The sequence below is a fragment of the Sipha flava genome, unplaced genomic scaffold, assembly GCF_003268045.1.
Source record: "Sipha flava isolate LNK unplaced genomic scaffold, YSA_version1 572_pilon_pilon, whole genome shotgun sequence".
NCBI classification, from domain to species: Eukaryota; Metazoa; Arthropoda; class Insecta; order Hemiptera; family Aphididae; genus Sipha; species Sipha flava.
The window spans coordinates 246,143-268,308 of record NW_020273552.1 but is presented as its reverse complement, the minus strand read 5'-3'; the positions used below and the strand labels follow the sequence as shown (position 1 = coordinate 268,308).

The 22,166-nt window shown below is 26.6% G+C and overlaps 1 protein-coding gene across 1 annotated transcript; it reads right to left on the bottom strand.

Moving 5' to 3' along the window:
* Positions 1-554: 554 nt before the first annotated feature.
* LOC112691172 (ester hydrolase C11orf54 homolog) lies at positions 555-22,007 on the bottom strand. Its single transcript, XM_025565330.1, has 7 exons — positions 21,765-22,007; positions 11,780-11,878; positions 10,878-11,053; positions 4,164-4,331; positions 2,932-3,028; positions 2,471-2,637; positions 555-1,153 (listed from the first exon to the last, which is right to left on the bottom strand). Exons 1-7 carry the CDS (start codon positions 21,856-21,858, stop codon positions 977-979), a joined length of 978 nt encoding a protein of 325 aa, XP_025421115.1. The 5' UTR covers positions 21,859-22,007; the 3' UTR covers positions 555-976.
* Between the last annotated feature and the right edge of the window lie 159 nt (positions 22,008-22,166).

Genomic DNA, 22,166 nt, shown 5'->3' with positions numbered 1-22,166 from the left:
TTTTACAGAATATAATTTACTAATACAACAATGTAGTTTTACACCTACTACATAATCATTTGAAAATTATATTTCTATTTAAATAAAAATATATTCTTACTCCCAACCAGAAAAAAGCTTAAACCAAAATTAAGCCCCATTTATGATACATAACCAGGATACAGAACTATAGATCTGTACAAAATATAATATATTGTCATATTTTATCGATAATTACTTTTTCTATCAGCATTAAGATGTATTTTTAATAATTATGCAGAGAGAACGTGAAATACTAGGTACCCTAATATCACAATCCTACCACCAATTATTGTACATTGACTGTTTTGAGAGAAAAAATGGTCTGCCGCCCAGTGAGAATTCTTCAAAAAAAAAAAAAAAAAATGCATCGAAATAGTGTAAACTCGTGAGACGAAACTGGTTACAGCGTATACCTTTGGATGGAAGCGGACACGACGGAGTGTCGAGATTTGTTCCGAAGCTCTGGCGAGACATTCAAATGTCAGACACAGCATAAAATTACAAAAGATTAAAAATAAATAAAAAAATTTAAAAAATAATCGTCAATATTTTATATTATAAATGGCACTTTAAATCAAGTTCTTAAACATTAGAATTAACAAAGTAAAATCTTTCGATTCCATACATTAGATTTAACGTTTTTTGTAGCTGCATCCTCACCAAGGTTAACTTCGAACACGATGGACATTACTTTGAACACTATGAAGAAAACTCTGTCTCGCGTAATTAAACGTTCCTATGTAATTAGTGTTTATCTCGCACTGAATCTTGATCAAGTATTTAAAATTAAAACAGCGAATTGTACTATAAAAAAAAACTTCACTATTTTACAAACGTTTCAGTTCCGTAGTGTACACAGCTAAAACAGTATCTATACTAATTTTTTCTACTGCTACAACTTCAAGACTAAACATTAAAGCAACGCAATGGTTTATTTGTACAGTTAAACGAACGTTTAGAAGTTTTCAAACGAAAAAGGTGCTTCTGGCTGATCGACTCTGATGAAGTTTTTAGCGATGTTAAAATAAGCTGTGTATTTGATAGTGGCCGGTTCTACATCGTTCATATAATGTCCACCCGAACCGTGATCGCTGAACACATGGAAATGCTGTAGAGGCATCATGTCCAGGCCCTGCGAAGCACAAACAAATATATGTACATTATAATGATGTAAGCTGAAGTGTAATGCATTTAGTCACTGAAGATTTTTCATTATATATTTTTATTTTTTTACAAATTTCAACATTTTTAATTTTTAATACGAAAACCATTTAAATTTAAATTAGTAAACCATCACCGATATCAGACACCGATATGTCATCAACCATTGAAATTTACTCAACTCCAATCAACGCAATTTTCCCTGTACGTTTCTTATGGAACACATTCACTCAAACAATATTCGAATTCTCATAGCTTTTCTTCTAATTAATGGATCTTAATCGTTTTACTCTAAAAACACTCAGTGGATCAAGCTCTTTTTTTTTTGAGCTATTACCTGCTTAAATTCGTTATGTTTGAGGAAAGTTATGTGTGCACAATCAACTTTACTTTCAATTTTTTCCAAATACTGCATTCTCATTGGCTTTTACCCAGTGGTATAATAACAAATAACTCACAAACAATACTAATATTATTACTTATATTAGTTATTGTCTGGAAAGAAGCACTGTAAAATGATTTTATGTAATATTTACACCCTCTTATACATAGTCTATCCTAATGCTGCGGAACATATATTTTAATAAACACTCTCTGTCATTTCGATATGTCTTTCAATTTTCGATATTATACTCATTTATTGATTTGTTAAAATGTGTTTATGTATTGATTCGGTTGCACCTATACATTTTATAATATAAATAAATTATCTATTGCGAATTTTCGCAATGGGTATACTAGTATTTTTTTTATTAAAATAGAAAATTTACCATCTGTAACATTTGTACATTAAGCAAATATGGTAATTTATATGGAGAATATATACATGATAATAGTATGAGGAGGAAGGCTGTCCAGCGACAGAATCCTCAAAATATATATTAAAACTAACGAAACGACACACGACCAAATGTAGCATGCGTAGATTTTACACAAGACCAATTTTGTGTATCCAAATGACCCCGTCGAATTGTCAAGCGACGAAATTACGGTACACCATTTTAACAATTTTTTATGATAATTTTGAAAAATAAATAAAAAAAATTAATTTTTAAACTTTTCTTTCATACCATATTCATATAAAAATAATATACTAAAAATGTTTTTAAAATATAAAAAAAAACATACACCAATATTTTCTATAACTGTTATCAAAATGGCAAAATTCTTTCTCGCTTTAAAGACAAATATGTCATAATCGTGAATAAATGTTAACAGGAATACAAATCTTGGCAGAAAAACGAACACAATATATGACCATAACGATTAATAATATAAGTATAATTACTGCGTCATGAGAGGCGACGTAACCGAGGCACACCAACGGCGTAGGCAAGTCGTAGATCTTTAACCAATCCTTTAATTTTTTTTCAGAGTCCAGAGGTGTCTTCGAATAGTCCGGACACACGTGAACTTTCACTTTACCGTTTTCTATTAAAATCACTCCACCCAATACTGAAAAAACAAATAACACAATCACATTTAATTGACAAACGTAGCTCATATCATCGAATTTTATTAATATATTATGTTCAAATAGTTTAGACTGAATTTGCGTAACTGCTTTTCAACTATTACTATGTGAATCGTTTAATCAACAATTATTTTGATACTTTGAAAACTTTTTTTGTAAACTTTGAACTCACAAACACGAACCTATTGAGTGTGGTACATTATTTTTTCGGATAAATAAGTAATATATAATAAATAATAATAATAATAATAATATAGTCGTACGCAGATACTTACCAACCGTTTCGTTGCCAAAATATTTCTTCAACGCTAATCTAATTGACGTCACGAAATCTACTGAATCTATTCGTTTTTCACACACTATTTTCAAAACCTTAAAACGCGTAAAACATAATATTACAATACGCCACGAAAATATTAGTATAATATTATATCAACGTGACGTATAGTTAAGGTGAGTAAATATTTTTTTTAGGGATTACTTAGTTTACTTTTTTCAATTTATTTATTTTATCATAGATAGTTTTGGGTCAGCATTTTTCTACATCACTTTAATTTTATTTAATCAGAAGTGAAAAAAATCTATAAATTAATATGTATTCTACATTCATATTAACTTAAACTATTTATTATCTATCGAATAAAAACGAACATGAAACGTTGATTTTACTTCTATATCATTATAACATAAAATGTTTAGAATATTTTAAATGTTTATTTCATTTAATTTATATGTTTATATTATACAGCTAATAAACACATATATTTTTTGAGTTTTCTTTTAAGAATAATATCCTTTCGTTAGTTATTAATTTATTATAATTTACAGTTATTCATAATAAAGTTATTATATAAATGTTCAAATTTTATAGTGCTAAAAAATGTTGAAATATGGGCTAATTTATAACTTAAAATATCTCAAAATAAGCACTGTAATATACCTTATGAACATAAAAAATAGTAAGAAAAATAATGTTTTTTTCTGTTAGCTATATAAATTATATAATTATAAGAAATTCAAATATGTAAATATTAAATAATTATTAATGAACTGCAATTATAATTGAAATAAAAAGTTATTATTTAAACCATTGCTTATTTGATATCGATATGTTTTGACTATTACTCGTGCAATATAGTAAAAACTACCGGTTTTTTGATTTATTGAAGCGCTGAAAATTCTGAAAATTAATTTTTTTTTTTTTAACAGGATATAAAATACTTGAAACTTTTATTGTATTCAAATTCAAATCTAAAAAATGGTTAGTTTTTAAAATACTGAACATGTGATGGACTAAGACAAAACATCTCATTATCGAATGATATCTATATACTCTTACAGTTATCATGGAAATAGAGCCTATGTTCACATTGACACATTTCCAGGGATGTTTTTAATACATTTATGAGGCCACAGTTCAAATTCACTCCGAGTTAGCCTTTGATTTCTAAGCGGTAATGAAAGAACTTATAAAGTTAACGTTAGATAACGTAACAGTGGTACATACCTCTCCTCTGAAACCGTTGCTGGTAAAGAAGTGGGCCATATGCGAGAATCTCGTTTCATTCTGTGGCAGTTCCTCGTGAACGAGTTGGTCATTCTTAGGGTCAATCGTGTAAATGTGAGAACGATTGTTGACGCTATTGTTGCTCGTCATACGTAGGTTTCCGATGAACTGGGAAACGAAAAAAAAAATAACGAATCAAATTTTTCAAAGAGTTTTTAATATTATTTAAACCATGTCGAATGTATGGAATGGAGCAATAAATTCGAATAATGCATTGGGTTCAAAGATTGGTGGATTGAGGGGGGGGGGGCAGTAAGGGAATATTATTTCGGATGGATGTCAATGTAATTCGACATTTTCCCGCTGGATAAAGCACACTAAAAGTTTTGAAAAATTTATATCTTACAACACTTTTTTTTTATTCAGTAAACCAAACGTTCAACAAATTCACTCGACTTTTTTTCAACAACGTATGTAAAAATTAATTTTTTTATGATTAATACTCTAAAAATAATATTAAACGTATTACTAAGCAGATAAATAATTAAATATTTCTAATAGTATCAATATAAATAAATAAAAATTTAAAATAATATTTCCCTGAATGTTATTTTATAATATATGCACATATTTAGGTTCGGTTTTGATTTAAAAAATCTTCTAGTAATCTTCTAGTTACACATGAGTACAAATAACGATAATAACAATTGATAAGACATTACAATTGAATATTTTAATGTTTTGGAAAAAATTAAGTGTGATAACAAGAAATGTATGGCCTCTAACTAGCCATATTGTTTAGTTGAATTATTTTAATTAGCAAAAAGTAAATTTTAAGTTACAATAATGATTATAGTCCAGTAGAAACATGATGTGTTAAAAAAAAAAAATTATAAAATCAAAAAAGTACATTTTTATTACAATTATACTAGTCTATTTATAGATATTTGTTTCGAATACATATAGTGGTTTTTTATTGTAACAATATTGCAACCCTACACATTACAATAAGTGGAATAAAGGAAAGCTTCTGCTATAAAATTACACGAAAACAAAAATTAATTAAAAATATTAATATTAACGAATATATTACATTAGGAAAATATGCTAAGTCACACTGTAAAGAAAGTAAATATATAAGCAGCAATTTTAATGCATGAAGATCATGAATTTCAACAGTTAGCTAGAATGGCTAACTCTGAGCTTTCTGAGCAGTACCCTTAAGTTTAGCTGTAATATATATATAAGCAGTAGCGGCTCATGCTTAGGTGCATAGGTACGATTTCATTTTTTTACATATTGCGTACAGGGCCGGTTCAAGGTATAGACGAGCTAGACACGTGCTTAGAGCGGCACTTTAGTAGGGGCGGCATTTTCAAAATTGACTTGTACATTTTTTTTTAATTCTATCGGTGTTTATAAGAAAAATATTTAAATTAATTCATTCGTGAAAATCACTTACCTATATAATAAAATTATATTGTCTTAAGTTATTTTATCTATTACACTATTTTTGCTTGGGCCGACTCTGATTGCTTATAAAAAATATTAAAAAAATTTCAATTTTAGTATTATTAAAGTTTATAATTTTTTCTAAACATAAAGGAATTTAATGAAAAATATATTTAAAACACATTTGTTGTCAATACTAATTTTTACCACTTCCTTATGCAATTAATTTAATAACAATCTTATCAATTATAAATAATCTAAATTTCGGTCGACCAATGAACTTGTGCGTCAGTTGCGAATTGATCGCGGGGTCAGGCGTGATTGAGTTTGGACTTGCGCTAGTGTTCAACATGACGCGTCTGTTATTATTTAAATCTAGTGTTTAGTGTTGATGAAATTCTGAATAATCTCTGTTGTGTATTTGATAAGACAATAATATCGTATGAATAATGTCATATCATAATAATATTTAATTTAATTCACTCTTTCGGTTTCTATACACATGCTATGCTAATTATAGGGATACTAAAATCTTAATACTAAGTATATACTTTTTTATAGTGAAATATTTTTTAATTAAATAAACATGTAATAATTAATAAAAAAATAAAAATAAAACTAAATCAAAAAAAAATCAGTAAGCATGGTATTTAAACTGTGCTCTCAGGACGGTTAGAAAAATTATACGTAAGTTTTATGTAATCGTGTGTACTGCTTGCAACAGATACGCATTTATAAGATATAGCTATATATAGGTAACTACTAAAAAGAAGTACTCTGTTATCTATTATTTTACAATTCTTATTATTATATAAATCTAATGAAATAAATATATTTTCTCACATATTATTCTCCTGCTATATCTCAATGGTTATATGACACTTTATATCACTAATATTTTTGTTCTCATATTTTGCAATATTTGTCTACTTTGTCACATCGACTCAAAAAATGTTCTGGTATTTCTATTGTAGTGAAGCCATAGGCGTGCGCACGGAGGGTGCCGGGTGTGCTTGAGCACCCCCGAAATGTTATAAATGGGGCCCTACAGTTCAATTCTTAGAGTAATAGGCCGTATTATGACTGATGTTGCTCAAATTAAATGTATTTTTTTTAAATATTTAGTAAAAAATAAATAATGTTTTGTAACAAAAAAAAAAATAAAAATAAATTTTATAGTTTTTCGTGCAAAAACTCATTATGATAATATAACAGCTACAGTTGATTACAAAAGTTCAAATCATAAATAATTGAAGTTGTCTGAGAAAAATGTATAAGATTCAAGGAAAACGTACTCATTGGGACTAATATACCACAATATTAAATAAAAAATGAAAGCTATGTTTATTTAATTATTTACAGATTAAAATTTGTTAAATATGCTTACACATTTTGTTAAGATAGGTCCTAAAAGCATAATAGGAACCCTCTGAATACAGGTCTGCGCACGCCTATGGGTAAATCACTTTCACGTTCCTCACAGTTCTATTATTATTATTTATATCACATAAAATATACTTATTGTACACGTACAGGCATATATATATATATATATATCTAAAGAACGGTAATATTAGTATTCGGTAAAAATTTCGGTTCTACAAATATTATTTTTTGAGTTACTGGGAAAAGAATATTCTATTTTTTCTTAAACCAGTATCCAGCAAACGTTGCTGTTTTATTTTTTATTTTTATTTTTTTTTTTGTGAAATATACAATTAATATCAGTATGCACACATTGCAAGCACAAGGGTGCACGTAACATATTATGTATCATAATTTAACTCAGTGCCGTATTTCCCAGTAAACACTATAAGCTAGTGCTTAGGGCGATAATTTCTCAAGGGTGGCAAATAATTTTTAATATTAAATTTTTATTATATGTAACTAGAACTAAAATAAATGCAACTAATTATAAAATGTTTTATTTCATTAAAGCCGATGGGTACTAGGCATGAACTATTTAATTTTGAATATAATTTAAAATTGAACTATTTAAGCATTTTTTACTACTATATTTTATACCATATTTTTATAATTAAGTTTTTTTTTTTTATGAATGTATGTATGCATATTTATAACTGTATATTTTTATTTTACATCATTAAAATTTTAAATAATAAAGGAAACAACTAGAATTGTATGCTTTTTAGACTGAAAAAATATTTATATTAAAAGGCGGCAATTTGATAAGTGCTTAAAGCGGCACAATGGTTAAATCCAGCACTGGTTTAACTTTTTATTGTAATATGAAGCAATACTTATTAATGACACACACACACACACACACACATAAGTATGACTATATGACATCAACGACGCTCTTGTCGTTTACAAGACTTACTCTCGGACACGGTACGTCAGACGAAGTGTGTCTAGATTAGTTTTATGTTATATTTATTGTATTATACTATTATTATAATCATAAAGTAGTGTTACTATTTGTGCTAAATACCTCAATCCTCAAATTTACTCAAGCTTCATTTCAACATTATTAATTTATATTTCCAACAAATGAAAATAATTAGTATAGTATTTGAATAAATTATTAAAATATTGTACCTATATTTTAAATTAATCCTAACAGTTTCGGTAGATACAAAAAAAAATTTGAGATTTCTATAATTTATTTTTATTTTACATAAATTACTTTTTTTCGTATAAGAAAATTTCATATTATCTATTATAATATAAAAATGAATCGCAAAATGTGTTGGTAAGCGCATAACTCAACAACGCCTGGACCAATTTGGCCAAATCTTTTTTTCAAATGTTCGTTGAAGTTCAAGGATGGTTTTTACGGCGAGAAAAATTAGAATTATTGCTGGAAAAACTCTAAAAATAGCCCTTTTCTTTTTCTAATACAAATGATTTGTAACTAAAACGTAGTCAATTTGAGCTTTATTGCTATGGTATAAAGTTCATATTAAACTAGCTGGTTTACCCGGCTTCACCCAGGAGGTATTCAACTATTATATATAAAAAAAATGAGAATGAAAAAAATACTATTTTCTTATATTATACCTTTTTTATTTATATTGACTTCGCAACTTCTTATCCAATTCTCATACAGTTTTTTTTAAATGAAAGAGGATATCACGGTAATAGGCATAAATAAAGTCCGATAATGTTAGTCAATAATTAGTTATCTATACATATAATCCAAATACCACTGACTCACTGATCGCTGTATCTCAAAAATTATTAACTACTCAACGTAAGTTTATCGATAAAAATAATCTCATGCATCGCGCGTACACCAATACTCCTATTTTATTATAATGAACGATAAAATGCACACCGATAACATAAACCAATACACATACAAATTCTATTTGTAGAATTAATTTGGACTTGCGTATAAAGTTATAAATATAGTTTCGATTTATTCTTATCTACACGACGACGACGACGAACAAAAAGGATAAACAAAAAGGTGACGGTTCTGTTCAGGAGAATTTTTTAAAATACGTAGGCACAAAAACTGCCACATTACAAATCTTTTTGACAGGACGAAGTCTGTCGGGTCAGCTAGTTATTTATAAATTAAATTAAAATTGCGGAAATTTACATTTGACGAATTTCGTAGTGTAAACTTATACAATAACAAAAAAAGTGATTATATTTTTGATATTTCTTATATAAGAAATTGTGATACAAAAAAATATTATTGCTTATGAGTATTAACAACTAACTATTTATACATTATATTCAATTTACGATTTTTTTTATTTACTAACAAAATTGTTATCATACATAAATAGAATAAAACAACTTCTATATTTTTAATTTATTTATTTGTTTAATTAATTATTGTAATAAATAGGAAGAATAATGCAATAATATTTAAGTACTAAACTAACTATTTTCATCTGTCAGAAAAGTGAATTAGTAAAAAAGAAACAAGAGAAACTCCCATTTTCTTCGTAGATTATGCTTCAGCAACTGTTAACTTTTTTTCAATTAAATGAAAGTAATTATGTAACTGTATAGTCACTATTACAAAAATAATTAGATATTTCTCATGTCCTATGATAATCAAGAGATAATTAATGCATATTTTCATAAGCGTGCACACGGGGTAGTCAGGGTAAATACTTGACTATTCTGTGAAACTTCCCACCCTCACCAAAATATTCAATATGATCACAATAATAAATAAACATATTATTTTCAACCACTTCGAAACATTAGTTAACGTTAAAAAAATGTAAGAATACTGGAGAAATATAGTTTTTAAGTTAAATGAAGTTACGAATGCAAATTTTTTGTTAATATTAAATGATAATGTGTTATGTTTGACTACCCTGCCAGTTATGTCTGCACACGCTTATGCATATTTTATATAGGTCCTTAGGATACTGATATATTATATATATTGATTATATGAGGATACTCTATGTACTTCAAAATAAACCGATCCTTTTGCATATAATAGGTATCGATGAACGTATACCAACATTAAGTATGAGGATTTTAATCCTTTCAGTGCTAAAGACTCATATATACGTGTCCTATAATTTCAAAAATCAATAAAAGTTTTCATAAATACGATAATACGAAATCATGGTTGATGATAGGATGAAATCAAAGACACAATAAAATAATCTGATAAATATCAAATCAATTATAAGTAAAATAAAATATTTGTTAATCCAAAACTCCCATATATTATTATTTGACTATTTGAAATGTCTGATAAAACTATTTTCGGTTACAAAATCGGATTTATATTTTGTTTTCGTGTGATAATTATTGTTTTATCTATTTATATATTGTCCATCTATTCATAGTTCTACTTTTATAAAGTGATCGACTATTCTAGAAACCAATCACTAATTTTAATTAACTAATATTTTCTAAGTTATGATTAAAAATTAAATAATTATTAATATTTCTTTAACAATATGCATTTCAAACAAAATAAAAATATTAAAAATAAAATTGTATTGCAACATAGCTATTAGTATTGAAAAAAATCAATCCAGCATGAAAGTGTTATACGAGACGTGCGTGATATAAGCCTTATCAAAATATATCTTTTTTCCGATTACGTTAGCATTACTTGTGATAAACTCTTGCATTAGACGAAAATGCAATTTTTTACACAGTTTAACAACCTCTCCCTCACAAATTCCTTAAAAATCCCTATTTAACAGAAATTCAATACCCGTTTTCAATAATGTGCAGTAATTAAAATATATGTAGTCAAAAAAAGTCAAGAACCCCTGTGCTATAAAATATCATTGTTATTAAGATTACCTCGCTGCAGATGTTAGCGTACGGCCAAGGGCCCGCTCCTGCTCCGACCACGAACAAAGGATCGAACCCAGTGATTTTCATGATGTCTTTCATGTCGTACAATTTTTCTTTCTTTCCGAAAGGCATTACATACGGTAAACCGCCGAATTGCATTGCTGTTTCGTTGCCACTTAATCCTACGTAAACATACAAAATTATATGTTATAAATCAAATGTTAAAAAAATGTAATATCTAATTTATCGTAAAAAATGTAAAAATGTGAATCGTATTTGAAACTTGAAATTAATCATTTCAACAGGGATATTGCCTGTCCAAAACGCTTATTCTTTTAAAACTTATAAAAAAATGTAGAAATTACTATGAAGATAACAAAAAATTTGCTTATTTTTCATAATAGATTCGATTACATTTGGATCACTTTTAATGAACAAAATATAAAATTAATAAGCACAGAATTAATTTTTAGAAATGTTTGTTAATAATATATTAATGTGGAAACGTAGGGATTAAATTAAGTAAATACCTACTTGGCAATAAAATATAAACATTTTGATCAGATTCAAAAGTTCTATACATTTTACTCTTTAAGCTGACATCAGCATTTTGTTATGATATATATATATATTAATAATAATATTACTTTAAAATTGTGTAAAAAAGTCTTATCATAAAACGTTATTTGTATTCTATTGATAAGATTACCTAATGCCATACTGTAAAAAATGTATATTTCTATAGCTGTACTAATTTTTTATTTTTTAAAACATAATTTCTCAATTAAAATTCGATGTTCTCACTTTACATCGGTACGGTTATATCTTGTTTGTGTATATTTTTTTCACTCTATTGATTAGTGGGCAATTATTTCTTTTTATCTCCATCGTACTCTATTACCACTTACCTTCGGCGGCCAAGTAAAACGGTGGTTGCGTTAAATTGGGACATTGAATCACTTCCACGCTCACGAGCTCGAAAATCTTTGACAGTTCGGGTGAAATTGCTAAAATCATATTAGGCGTTATAATCGAAATATCAGTTAAATTATTTAAAAATAAAATTTATTATTGCGGAGAGCATCTTAAATAACTAGTCCTTTATGTAATTTAGACTTTTCTCCCAGAAAAAGTGTATTCAAATTTGTTTCTATAGAAATTTACTTTAGTATTGTAAATTTGTACTTGTACATTCGAATTAGTATTAATTTGTATTAATTGAATAATAACATTTATCAACATATACTATACAAGATTTGTATATAGTATAAGTATTAAAACTATAATATTAACTATATTATTTTGTATAATACTATATTAACTATAAAATACACAGTATACATACTATTAAGTGCATATTAATAGTTCTTTAAACTTAGTTCTCAACAATTTTCGATAGAAGGAAGGTGGGGTTTGTAAAAAATCAAAGAATTATTACTAAATCATATCAATCATATTTTTGGTAAAATAATTATATTTATATAGATATTGTAAATAAAAAATTATTCAAAAATGTTCATGTAACTTCCTTGCAAATATAATAGGAATTGATTCGGAAAAAATATAAGGCCATAGGCCAATAAAGGGAGGTGGTTAAACCCCATGATCCATACCTGATGGTATTAATATTTTATTTATATATTTGTTCCGAATTGTATGTCACATCTTAAGCTGCATCCACACCAAATAAACAATTTAAAAACGTTTATCAAACGTTCACCGAACACCAAAAAATATCTAGCAAACGTTCGACGAATGTTTTTTTAAACGTTGGTTTGTTGTAGATGCGTTTCAAAATCAATTTTTTTGTCAATATTCCAAACAAAAATGTTCGCTCACTAGGCGAACATTTTGAATGTTTGTTTGTACTTGTATACCGATGTATCTCTATATAAATAATTTTAAATTTAGTTAAGTAATTATTAAGTTATACGTATATATTAAATAATAATATAAATCATATCACCAATAGAAAAAAAAATCATCAAGTTATTGCTAAACGTACCAACATAAAAATACTTTCACGAAAATTTGTGATTTGTTTTGTGACTTGTGGGCCAATTAAATTAATTAAAAATTAAAAATCACTACTTGACATTCTGGTAAAATTACTTAATAAATCACCGTCATGTAAATTTAAAATGAAATTCTCACCACTGTAAGTCTTTCTTCGCTGAAAAAATTGTCTTTCCCACCACTTATTTTTGTTTTTTGTTTTATTATGCATTATAATATAACCAGCAGCACCCACACAACATGCAATTTCTTCAAAATTTGACATGGTCACGACTGTTGGTAAACATAAAGCGAACAACTGAATTATAAACAAACGTTCGTTGTACTGATAAAATGTTCGACAAACGTTTAACGAATGTTTAACAAAGTTTGACAAACAATGTTTCCCCAAACGTTTGTTAGGTGTGGACGCAGTTTTAGAGGGGTATACCGTATACCCACGAATTTATTTATCATGCATTTATGTGCACAACATAAACTATATTTTGACTTATTATTATTTTATTTTAACTCTTAATGATATGATTGTTACTACTGATTAGTTTCTAGATTGAAATATTTTTTATATCCGAATAAACATTTTACCAATTGTTTGTATTGTGGTCTGTTTCACAGACATACGAATCGGTCACTTGAATGTTTGATGCTCAATTTTATAAGCATTATTATATTAATCTGAAATAATATTAAGATAATAAAAGTAGAGGTATGACCATAAATAATAGTAATAATAATAATATAATTTAGATCAAAAGAGGATATCACCTCTGTGTTTTTCTGTGTCTTATAATATTATAGTACGTTTTGAAACGTAAACAATACATTTTCTATAATAACTTAACTGTAGTGTAATCATAAAACCACAAGTTCAAAATATGTTAAGTGAAAAAACTAAACCCTTTTTGTAATTGATTATTTCAAATTTTATTTTCAAAAATTATTGTACAATAATATTGAAAGGTGAGCTTGTTGTAAACGTTCGTGAACTTATCAGTTTCTATTCATCTACTTTTTTAAAAAATTAGAAAAGTCAAAAATAAAGTTTAAGTTGTACACATATGCATGATAAATAAACTTGGAGGAGCACGGCATGCAATTCGGACAGATCCATCTAAGAGATGGCATGCGATTTAGACATTCCAATACATGTTTATTTTTTTGGCATGCGATTCGGATGCATCGCCCTGAAGACTATAGTTGTACTAATTATTATGTAATAACTAGGACTCAGAAGTTCTAGCGAAAGTATATAATTTTGGTTAATCAATTAAGACATTCAAAGTCAGATACACATTCATTTCAAACTTCCCTGAAATCGTAGACAAGATTTTATTTCTCTAATTTTTAGGCTATTTTTGTAATGTCAACATTTTATTTATTTGTTGCACTTTTTAGGTAAACACTCATTTATAAATAGAATCTAATAATTTTTTTTAATTATCTTCTATTTGCTCATCGAGTTTATCAGAAATGAAATTATACAAAATGTACCTATGAGATAGAAAACTGTTGTATTTGGATGTTATCGCCGATCATGTAGGACATTTCATTTGTTTTTAATAATTTCGTTATTTTAAAAATCATATAAGCACATTATATTATTTTCACTGTTAATCATCGGATTCATCGATCGCCTTTTCTTCAAAGTGCGACATTTTCGCATTCTTTGAGATAACAGGACACATTTCTCAAAAGAACAATATGGTCACGTTAATCATCCATCATCAGTGACGCAAGAAGGGGCGATCGAGATTGGTAACAACCCCTCCACCCTCAAAATATGAAGTTAACTCATCTTTACCTCATTCTCTATACTAAACACTTTCCAAATTTAAATTTTTTTTCAAAGGTAAAACCACTGTAAATAAATCCTAATTGCGCCACTGTTCATCATACTCATCCCGTGCAATGTTATTATATAAAACATTTCCTTCATATACATACTATATGATGTTATTACCTATCTTCGAAGTACTTTCCTAACTGGTCAAATTTTGTTCACAAATTTCGTAATGACAGCTATAATAACTATAATAACGTAATTAATAATAGGCAATAATAATTGATAATTATACTTATTTAATTTGCAGATAACAGAATATTGACTGAAAAAAATTATAGTCTACAACATGTTTAAGATCGTTTTGTAATTATTTTACATTATATTATATAAATAATATTACATTACATTATATATTATGTAATAATACTATTTTCGGTCATTTTAGTAGTTACGTGGAAATAAAAAGTAAACCATCTCATAGAAAAGTTGAAAACGAAATACATAATTTGTTACTGTATTAATAATAATAATAATAATAATAGTAATAATAAATTATTGCTTGTAAAAAAATAAAAAAAAGTACTGTCTTATTATGCATAATAAATGATAATAAAATAGTAATTTTTTTACGTCCCATTTAATCTGTGTCTTTTTTATACCTATATTTATATATTATACATACTCGAAATCATTCGCCACTATGATTAATAATAATAATATAACATAACTCTTTCATGTATAATTATAATACATTTGTATACCTGTTCTTACTATGTAATTAGCTTTTAACTGTACAATATTCTAAAAATTAGTTTTAACTCGGAAAATCTGTTACACGATACCGAGAATAGTATCACTACAACACTTGAAACTTTATATGCCTTAGCGTATTATTTCGAGAAATAGATAAAAGAAATCAATACATATTTGTTTCACGGTTCAAGATTTAGAACTTAATATAACTGAATTTAACAATCCAAAAAATAACAAAAATAAGTAAACAATCAGTACCGGTGCGAGGGGTATTCAAGGGAAAAAGTTCAACTGTATAGAATTTTAAGACGAGAGCCTTGTGTATTATGTAATTAAATATGAACTGTTATATGTTACAAAAAAAAATGTAAATACATAATATAAATAACATTTTGAAAAAAATTAAACAATGGTTTATTTGGAGTTAATATTTATTTCTCATATTTCTGTACAATATATATATATATATGTTACCGGAAATATGGATAACCCAGATATTTTTCAAAATGCCTAGGCATTATGCAAATTACCGAGTCATTTTGAGCAATATAATATATAATATTTGGCAATAAAACATATGATTTCCTTATTATTTTACATATAACCAAGGTATTTTATAAAATACCTAGGCATTATGCAAAATGCTATTATTTTTTAGACAAAGTACAAAACATTTTATTATATATTATATTAAGATTCTTATAATTATTATACATTATTACTCATATTACAGACAAAATTTAATTTTTATCTATTATTATATTATTACTATTACTCACATAAATATTTTACTTAAACTACTATTTATTCATTATAACATGTTGTAGAAAAGTAATATTTTTAAATACACAAAATTTTATTTTTAAGGCAAATACACTTTTTATTTTGACACTTGGACTTACAAACACATTTTAATAGACCTTGGGCAATTATTGTGGATTGAATTTTTATCAACTCATTATACTGTTTATCAGATAAAAACTAGTATTAGGGACCAAATTTTTAAAAAGTTGTAATTTGTTATAAAAATTTGACTTCATATAAATCGTATCCATAGTTGCAACACCATAACGAGACACGAAAATGACGAGAAAAATGACGATTTTGTAATAATATTATTAGTACGTTCAATATTGTACCTCAGATTTAATATTATAGAAGTAAAAGAATCTTAATCTTTATTGTGTTAAATCGTGTACGCGCATTTATGATAAACGATAAGTAAAGTCGTTGATAATAGGCGATGCCTAATTTTATTTATTTTCATCATATTGCCTACTCCACGTTTGGCATTATACATATCTAGGCAAAGCTCGTATTATGTATATTACCGAGTGATTTTTGGCTTTTTATATAATGCCTAAGCATTTTGCAAAATACCGGATTATCCATATTGCCGGTAACACACATATATATATATATATATAAATAAATACAATACGAAATCTAAATATAGTCAATTTTTTTTATTCTTAATCATTCTCATCATGACGTAATTCTAATCAACTATTAATTTTCGACCGACTCTAAGGCTATTTATTTTTAACGTGTATTTATTCATCTACGAAGGCTGATAATTGATACATGTTAATAAATTGTCATTTATTAATATTTTAGTTGATAATTACATATAGTCCGTAGGTGTTTAAAATATTTTTAAACTGTGGCAATTATACGAATATTATGTTGTCAATAATTAAAATATCCTACGTTATTTTGAAACTCGTGAGTAAAGTTATGAGATAATCGTAAAGCAATAAGTTTTTATGAAGATTTTTTTTTTAAATCTAAAATAAATTAATCAATAAATCAAAGACTAAGTCAAAACTAAAATATATTCTGTAGATATTACCAATTTTGGTAACAAAATATACATTTAAAAGTAAAATATTAAGACTAATTAAGAAAAATGGATCTTATTAAAAAATATAATTAGTTAATATTAAAACCTATCAATGATATTATTTATTTTTGTTTTTTAAAATCTTTAAATCCAAATATGTTCAAGCTTTTAATATTTTATTTGAAATTTCTTGTTTGTTTTATTTTTAATACTTAATAAAAAATAATAGAATATTGCCTTCTTGTATTTTGCATAAGAAACTATAAAATGTTTTTTAACTAAATAGAAAATATCATTAATGGAAATTCGTTGACATAAACGACTTCGTCATTTTGTAACGCTTATTTGATATTTAATTAATTATTATATAATATATTATTACAATTAACTATTTATTATTTTTTATGATTACAAATAAAAACATATGAAGAATTTTATATTCAATATTCAAGCCTTAAGTATTAAAATTTAAAATGTTATGAATTGTTGACTACAAAATTGTGGTATCCGGTAGGATTTTCGTGATTTTTTTCGTTTTGTTAAAATTTAATATTCAAGCACTCGTACAACTATTTTTTTAAATTAAACTCAATATTTTTTCTTTAATCAATAATAAATATGTATAAAGAACTTTGTATTATATTTTCAAGTTTTTTTAATTTTTAACAATTTTTAACCAAAACTATTTTATCAACATTTTTTTAAAATAAGACTAAGAAAATATGAAAACTTCAATATTTTACTAATACCTTATAAGAAATCTGTTAAAAATTATTTCATCTACAGCACACAGTCATATAAGCATTCAGTGAAAATTATATGTTTCTACGATTATTATTTTTTACACTACTAGTAAACAATCAATTCGATTTTGTCAAAACCCGGTATACTCGTTAGTTTTTCACAATTATTAAGAAAATGGTTAGAAAATTCGTAAAATTGTCCTATTCAAAGTATTAACTAGATAACATTTAAAATCAAAAATATTTTGTGATTATGATCATTGAGCAATCCTTCTGGTTAAGGTCGTATTCAGATCGGCTTTCCCGGTTATGTGTTCGGGGTCCGGCCCTAGACTTATTTTTAAGAGGCCCAACTTACGAAAAAAATGAAAAAACTTCACTGAAACCTAAGATAACGGGCCCATATCGGAGCATTATTGCAATGAGACTAATTAATTACATTTACATCACATGCGATGTATAGTGAAATAATAATACTTATATTTTACTGTAATCTTATTGGAGCCCACCGGTCATGAGTATTTCTCGAAATGAATTATCTTCGTGAGCCCTATATTCGACCAGTGGTGGCGCCAGAAATTTTTCTCCGGGTGAGCCAAAAAAAAGGTGAACATATATAATAGCAGTCACAGAAGCACAGTAGTTAAAAAAATGGAGGTGTTGACAGAGGCCGAAACGCCCTTTATTTGGACTCCCCTTTTTGACCCGCCGTTCATAAGTACAGCACTTTTGTAATAAATTTTCTTTATTTAATCTCTTTAAGTATTTGACCTCCCCCTCTCTTGAAAATTGACGATCGCGTTACAATCTCAGTGATTAGGAGTCTGTAATCTAAATTATAAGTGTTAAGTACCTTAAGATTAAGAATTTTTAGTATTATATACAAATATAAAATAATTAAAATATAACAAAATATTTAGGTACCTAATAAATAAATAATCAACTAATAAGTAAATATTTAGGTTGATATCGAACTTATAAGTTCTATAGAACAACAAATAATTCAGGAGAAACTTATTTTTTATTAGCCACGTCAAAAAAAATAGTTTATAGTTCGTTTAGACATATTGAGTAAATAGTAATAATATTTTATGAATAAAATTAATAAAAGGTAATAATATGACAGTACGTGACCAAATAGATATTACATGCATTGTGCATCGACGACAATAAAGATATCACTGGTTACTACTCTCTAGCCTAGAAGTATCGAACCTTTGAAAACATGGCCAAATTGTAATGGCACACGCAAAAAATTAAAATTATTAAAAACTGTGTACAAAATAATAACAGGTGGGCCACGGCCTGAATTTGGCACTGCCGCTGAATTCAACCATCTGATATGAGTTTAAATTTTATGTTTCATATTATACGAGTATATTACATAGTTATATATTAATATTAGTTGTAACTTGTTATTCATATCTTAAAGTATTTAATTTTTTCCCATAAATATAATAACATCGCACTACACCAATTATTCTCGAACTTTTTTGGCATAGGGCCTCCTAAATTTAATGTAAAACTGTCAAGGCTCCTTAAATAAAAATCATTATTTTTTCTTAATTCAATATTAAAATTACATGTACTATTTCACACAGATTAACTATTAATATGTATATTAAATGTGTTTCACACATAATTAATGTTTTTTAATACCTGTATGTAATTTTGAGAAAACTTAATTATAGCATTAAACTTGAAACCCATTTTCGCCAAAGTAAAAAAGGTATATTATTTCCGCCAGCCCATTTGCGCTAAATTTACCTACGTAAACATTTTACAATAATAACTTGGTTTATATTCAATATTCATATTCAGTACAGATTATCCGAACCTCCGTTGTACGAACACTTAATTATACGGATGTTATTTGGTTTCAAGATAATTAAAATAAATTAATACAATTTTTTGCTCAAATAATAATTAAATAATAATAGTAAGAAAAATAATCAATAACATTTTATTTAAATGATACTTAACTGTAGTGAATTGTACAATTTTTTTTTAAATAATCATCAGTAATACATATTTTTTTTTAAACAATAATAAATAATTAATAGGTATAAATTTTAAATTAAACAAGTCGTTAATATAAAATATTTACGCAGGTAAATTTGGCGCTAATTGGCTATACTCAAAACGATTTAATTTTTTTTTTTTTGCGCAAATGTGTGATGCCCTTTAACTTTATACATGTATAAATACAAATAAATTAATTAAAACCCCAATAAACTTGTTTAGATAAAATGAATATTTCATGGCCCTCCTCTAATATAACCACGATCCCCTAGGAGGCCTCTCAGTTTGAAAAGCACTGTATTACACCATTTAACAATAGGCATATTAAAATACATTTTTTTACGAAAACAAAATAAAACATATTAAAACAGTAAACAGTATAGTTGTAATAATATTTCATGTCAAAAACCATTTAATTATTAGTTTTCATATATTAGGTACATTTTTATGTTTGGAAATCAGACCTAACCATAAAAAATAAGGGGATCTCGAAGATTAAATTTTCTCGATGCCCAACAAAGCTGAGAACGACATTGCTCCTATTAAAAATTGCGTAGACAAACACAAAAAAAATATACATCATGGTAAAACTCGTTCCATTCACAATCTAAAATAGTTTAATATGAAAAAAGGCATTTACCTTTATTTAAATGAATTAAAATTGCATAGAAAATAAAAATCAAACTAAATACCAGTTTCTTAATAAAAAGAAAAAAAATTTAAAACCCAGTTGGCGCATGAAAAAAATATTTATTAAATATTGAAAATTTTGTTCGGTCTTGTCCCAGAGTATTACACAAATAAGTTTTTAAATTGTTTTATATTTTTTTATAAATATTCGGGATCGTAAGGATTAAACAGCTGCCCCGCGAATAGCCTGTACACATCCATACAACACCCTAATCTCTACATTTTATAGTATATATTATCATTGCATTTCTCATATGTGCATTTATGATCGTGTCGCGACGCGACAAATGTATTATAGTAATTTATAGAGGTAGGATTCATTTACAAATACATATATATATATATTGGATTAAGTTTTTTAAATCTGATAAGAATTGTCTCTAATTTAGTTAATTTTTATTTTAATAACATTAATTATATTTTGCATATTTTTATTTATAGTACATATTTGTTTTACCTTATATTTTCACATTCACATATACAGATAAAATTAAGATTGCCGGTCGTTATTTCCAAAAATAAAACGACTTATTCGTATGTAACATGTATATCAATTATATTAATTACAAAAAAATTAATAATAAAGTTCAAGTGTTCGACGAAATTATGGAAAACCAGTCAGTATCGTGGGTTCATCATACGTGTAAAACTGTCCCAGTTTTGTGTTTAGTGATTTTTTTTTGATTTTATTTGTTCGTTACTTTAAAATGTCTAAAGTAAAAACACCAATTAGGAGTCGTTTACAGATAAACTTAAACTAATAAAAATACATTTTTAAAACCAATGGTTCAATTTTGTATTGTAATATTTGTAAAATTTTTACTTGATTTAAAATAAAATATTTTCGATTTAATTATAAATGCATATTTAAAACTGAATGTACATTTTGTAGAATATTGCAGCACTTTTAGAAGTATATTTTGAAGATTTTTTGTGCACGTAAATCCGTTCCCTAGTATTTACTATTTACCATAATGAACAATACACGAATAACAATATAAAAAATATGTCATTTTCCATAATATTTATACGGTAAAACTTACCTTCGATGATGTTTTCAAACGAAATTTTGGTCAACTCGCGACGCGAAATTGGCAATTCGTTAATGTCCAGTGAACCAGACACAGTCGCAGCCATTTCACAAGTTATGTACTACCAGATATGTAATATTGATTCGCAGTGATAGGCTCTTATAGCAGTTATGATACTGTACTATACGTTGTATGTGCTCGTCACGGTAAAAACAAAATGTTACTGTTACTGATTAACAACGGTGATATAATTTACCATCAGACTCGTCGTATTTTATTATATATATATATATATTACACAATTGTGTACTCATATTATCCCATATTATGCATCGATATTTTTCCGTTACACAACCGTAATTATACTATCAATAAAAAAAATTAATAAAGTTTTATACATGTGTCTGTATGTGT

What these genes read in the sequence shown, in the direction of transcription:
- LOC112691172 (XM_025565330.1), bottom strand. Translation starts at nt 21,858, where the DNA reads ATGGCTGCGACTGTGTCTGGTTCACTGGACATTAACGAATTGCCAATT. An exon ending in GTTTTACTTGGCCGCCGAAG is followed by an intron (nt 11,054 to 11,779) that starts GTAAGTGGTAAT and finishes ATGTTTACGTAG; the next exon opens with GATTAAGTGGCAACGAAACA. An exon ending in ACGCTAACATCTGCAGCGAG is followed by an intron (nt 4,332 to 10,877) that starts GTAATCTTAATA and finishes TTCGTTTCCCAG; the next exon opens with TTCATCGGAAACCTACGTAT.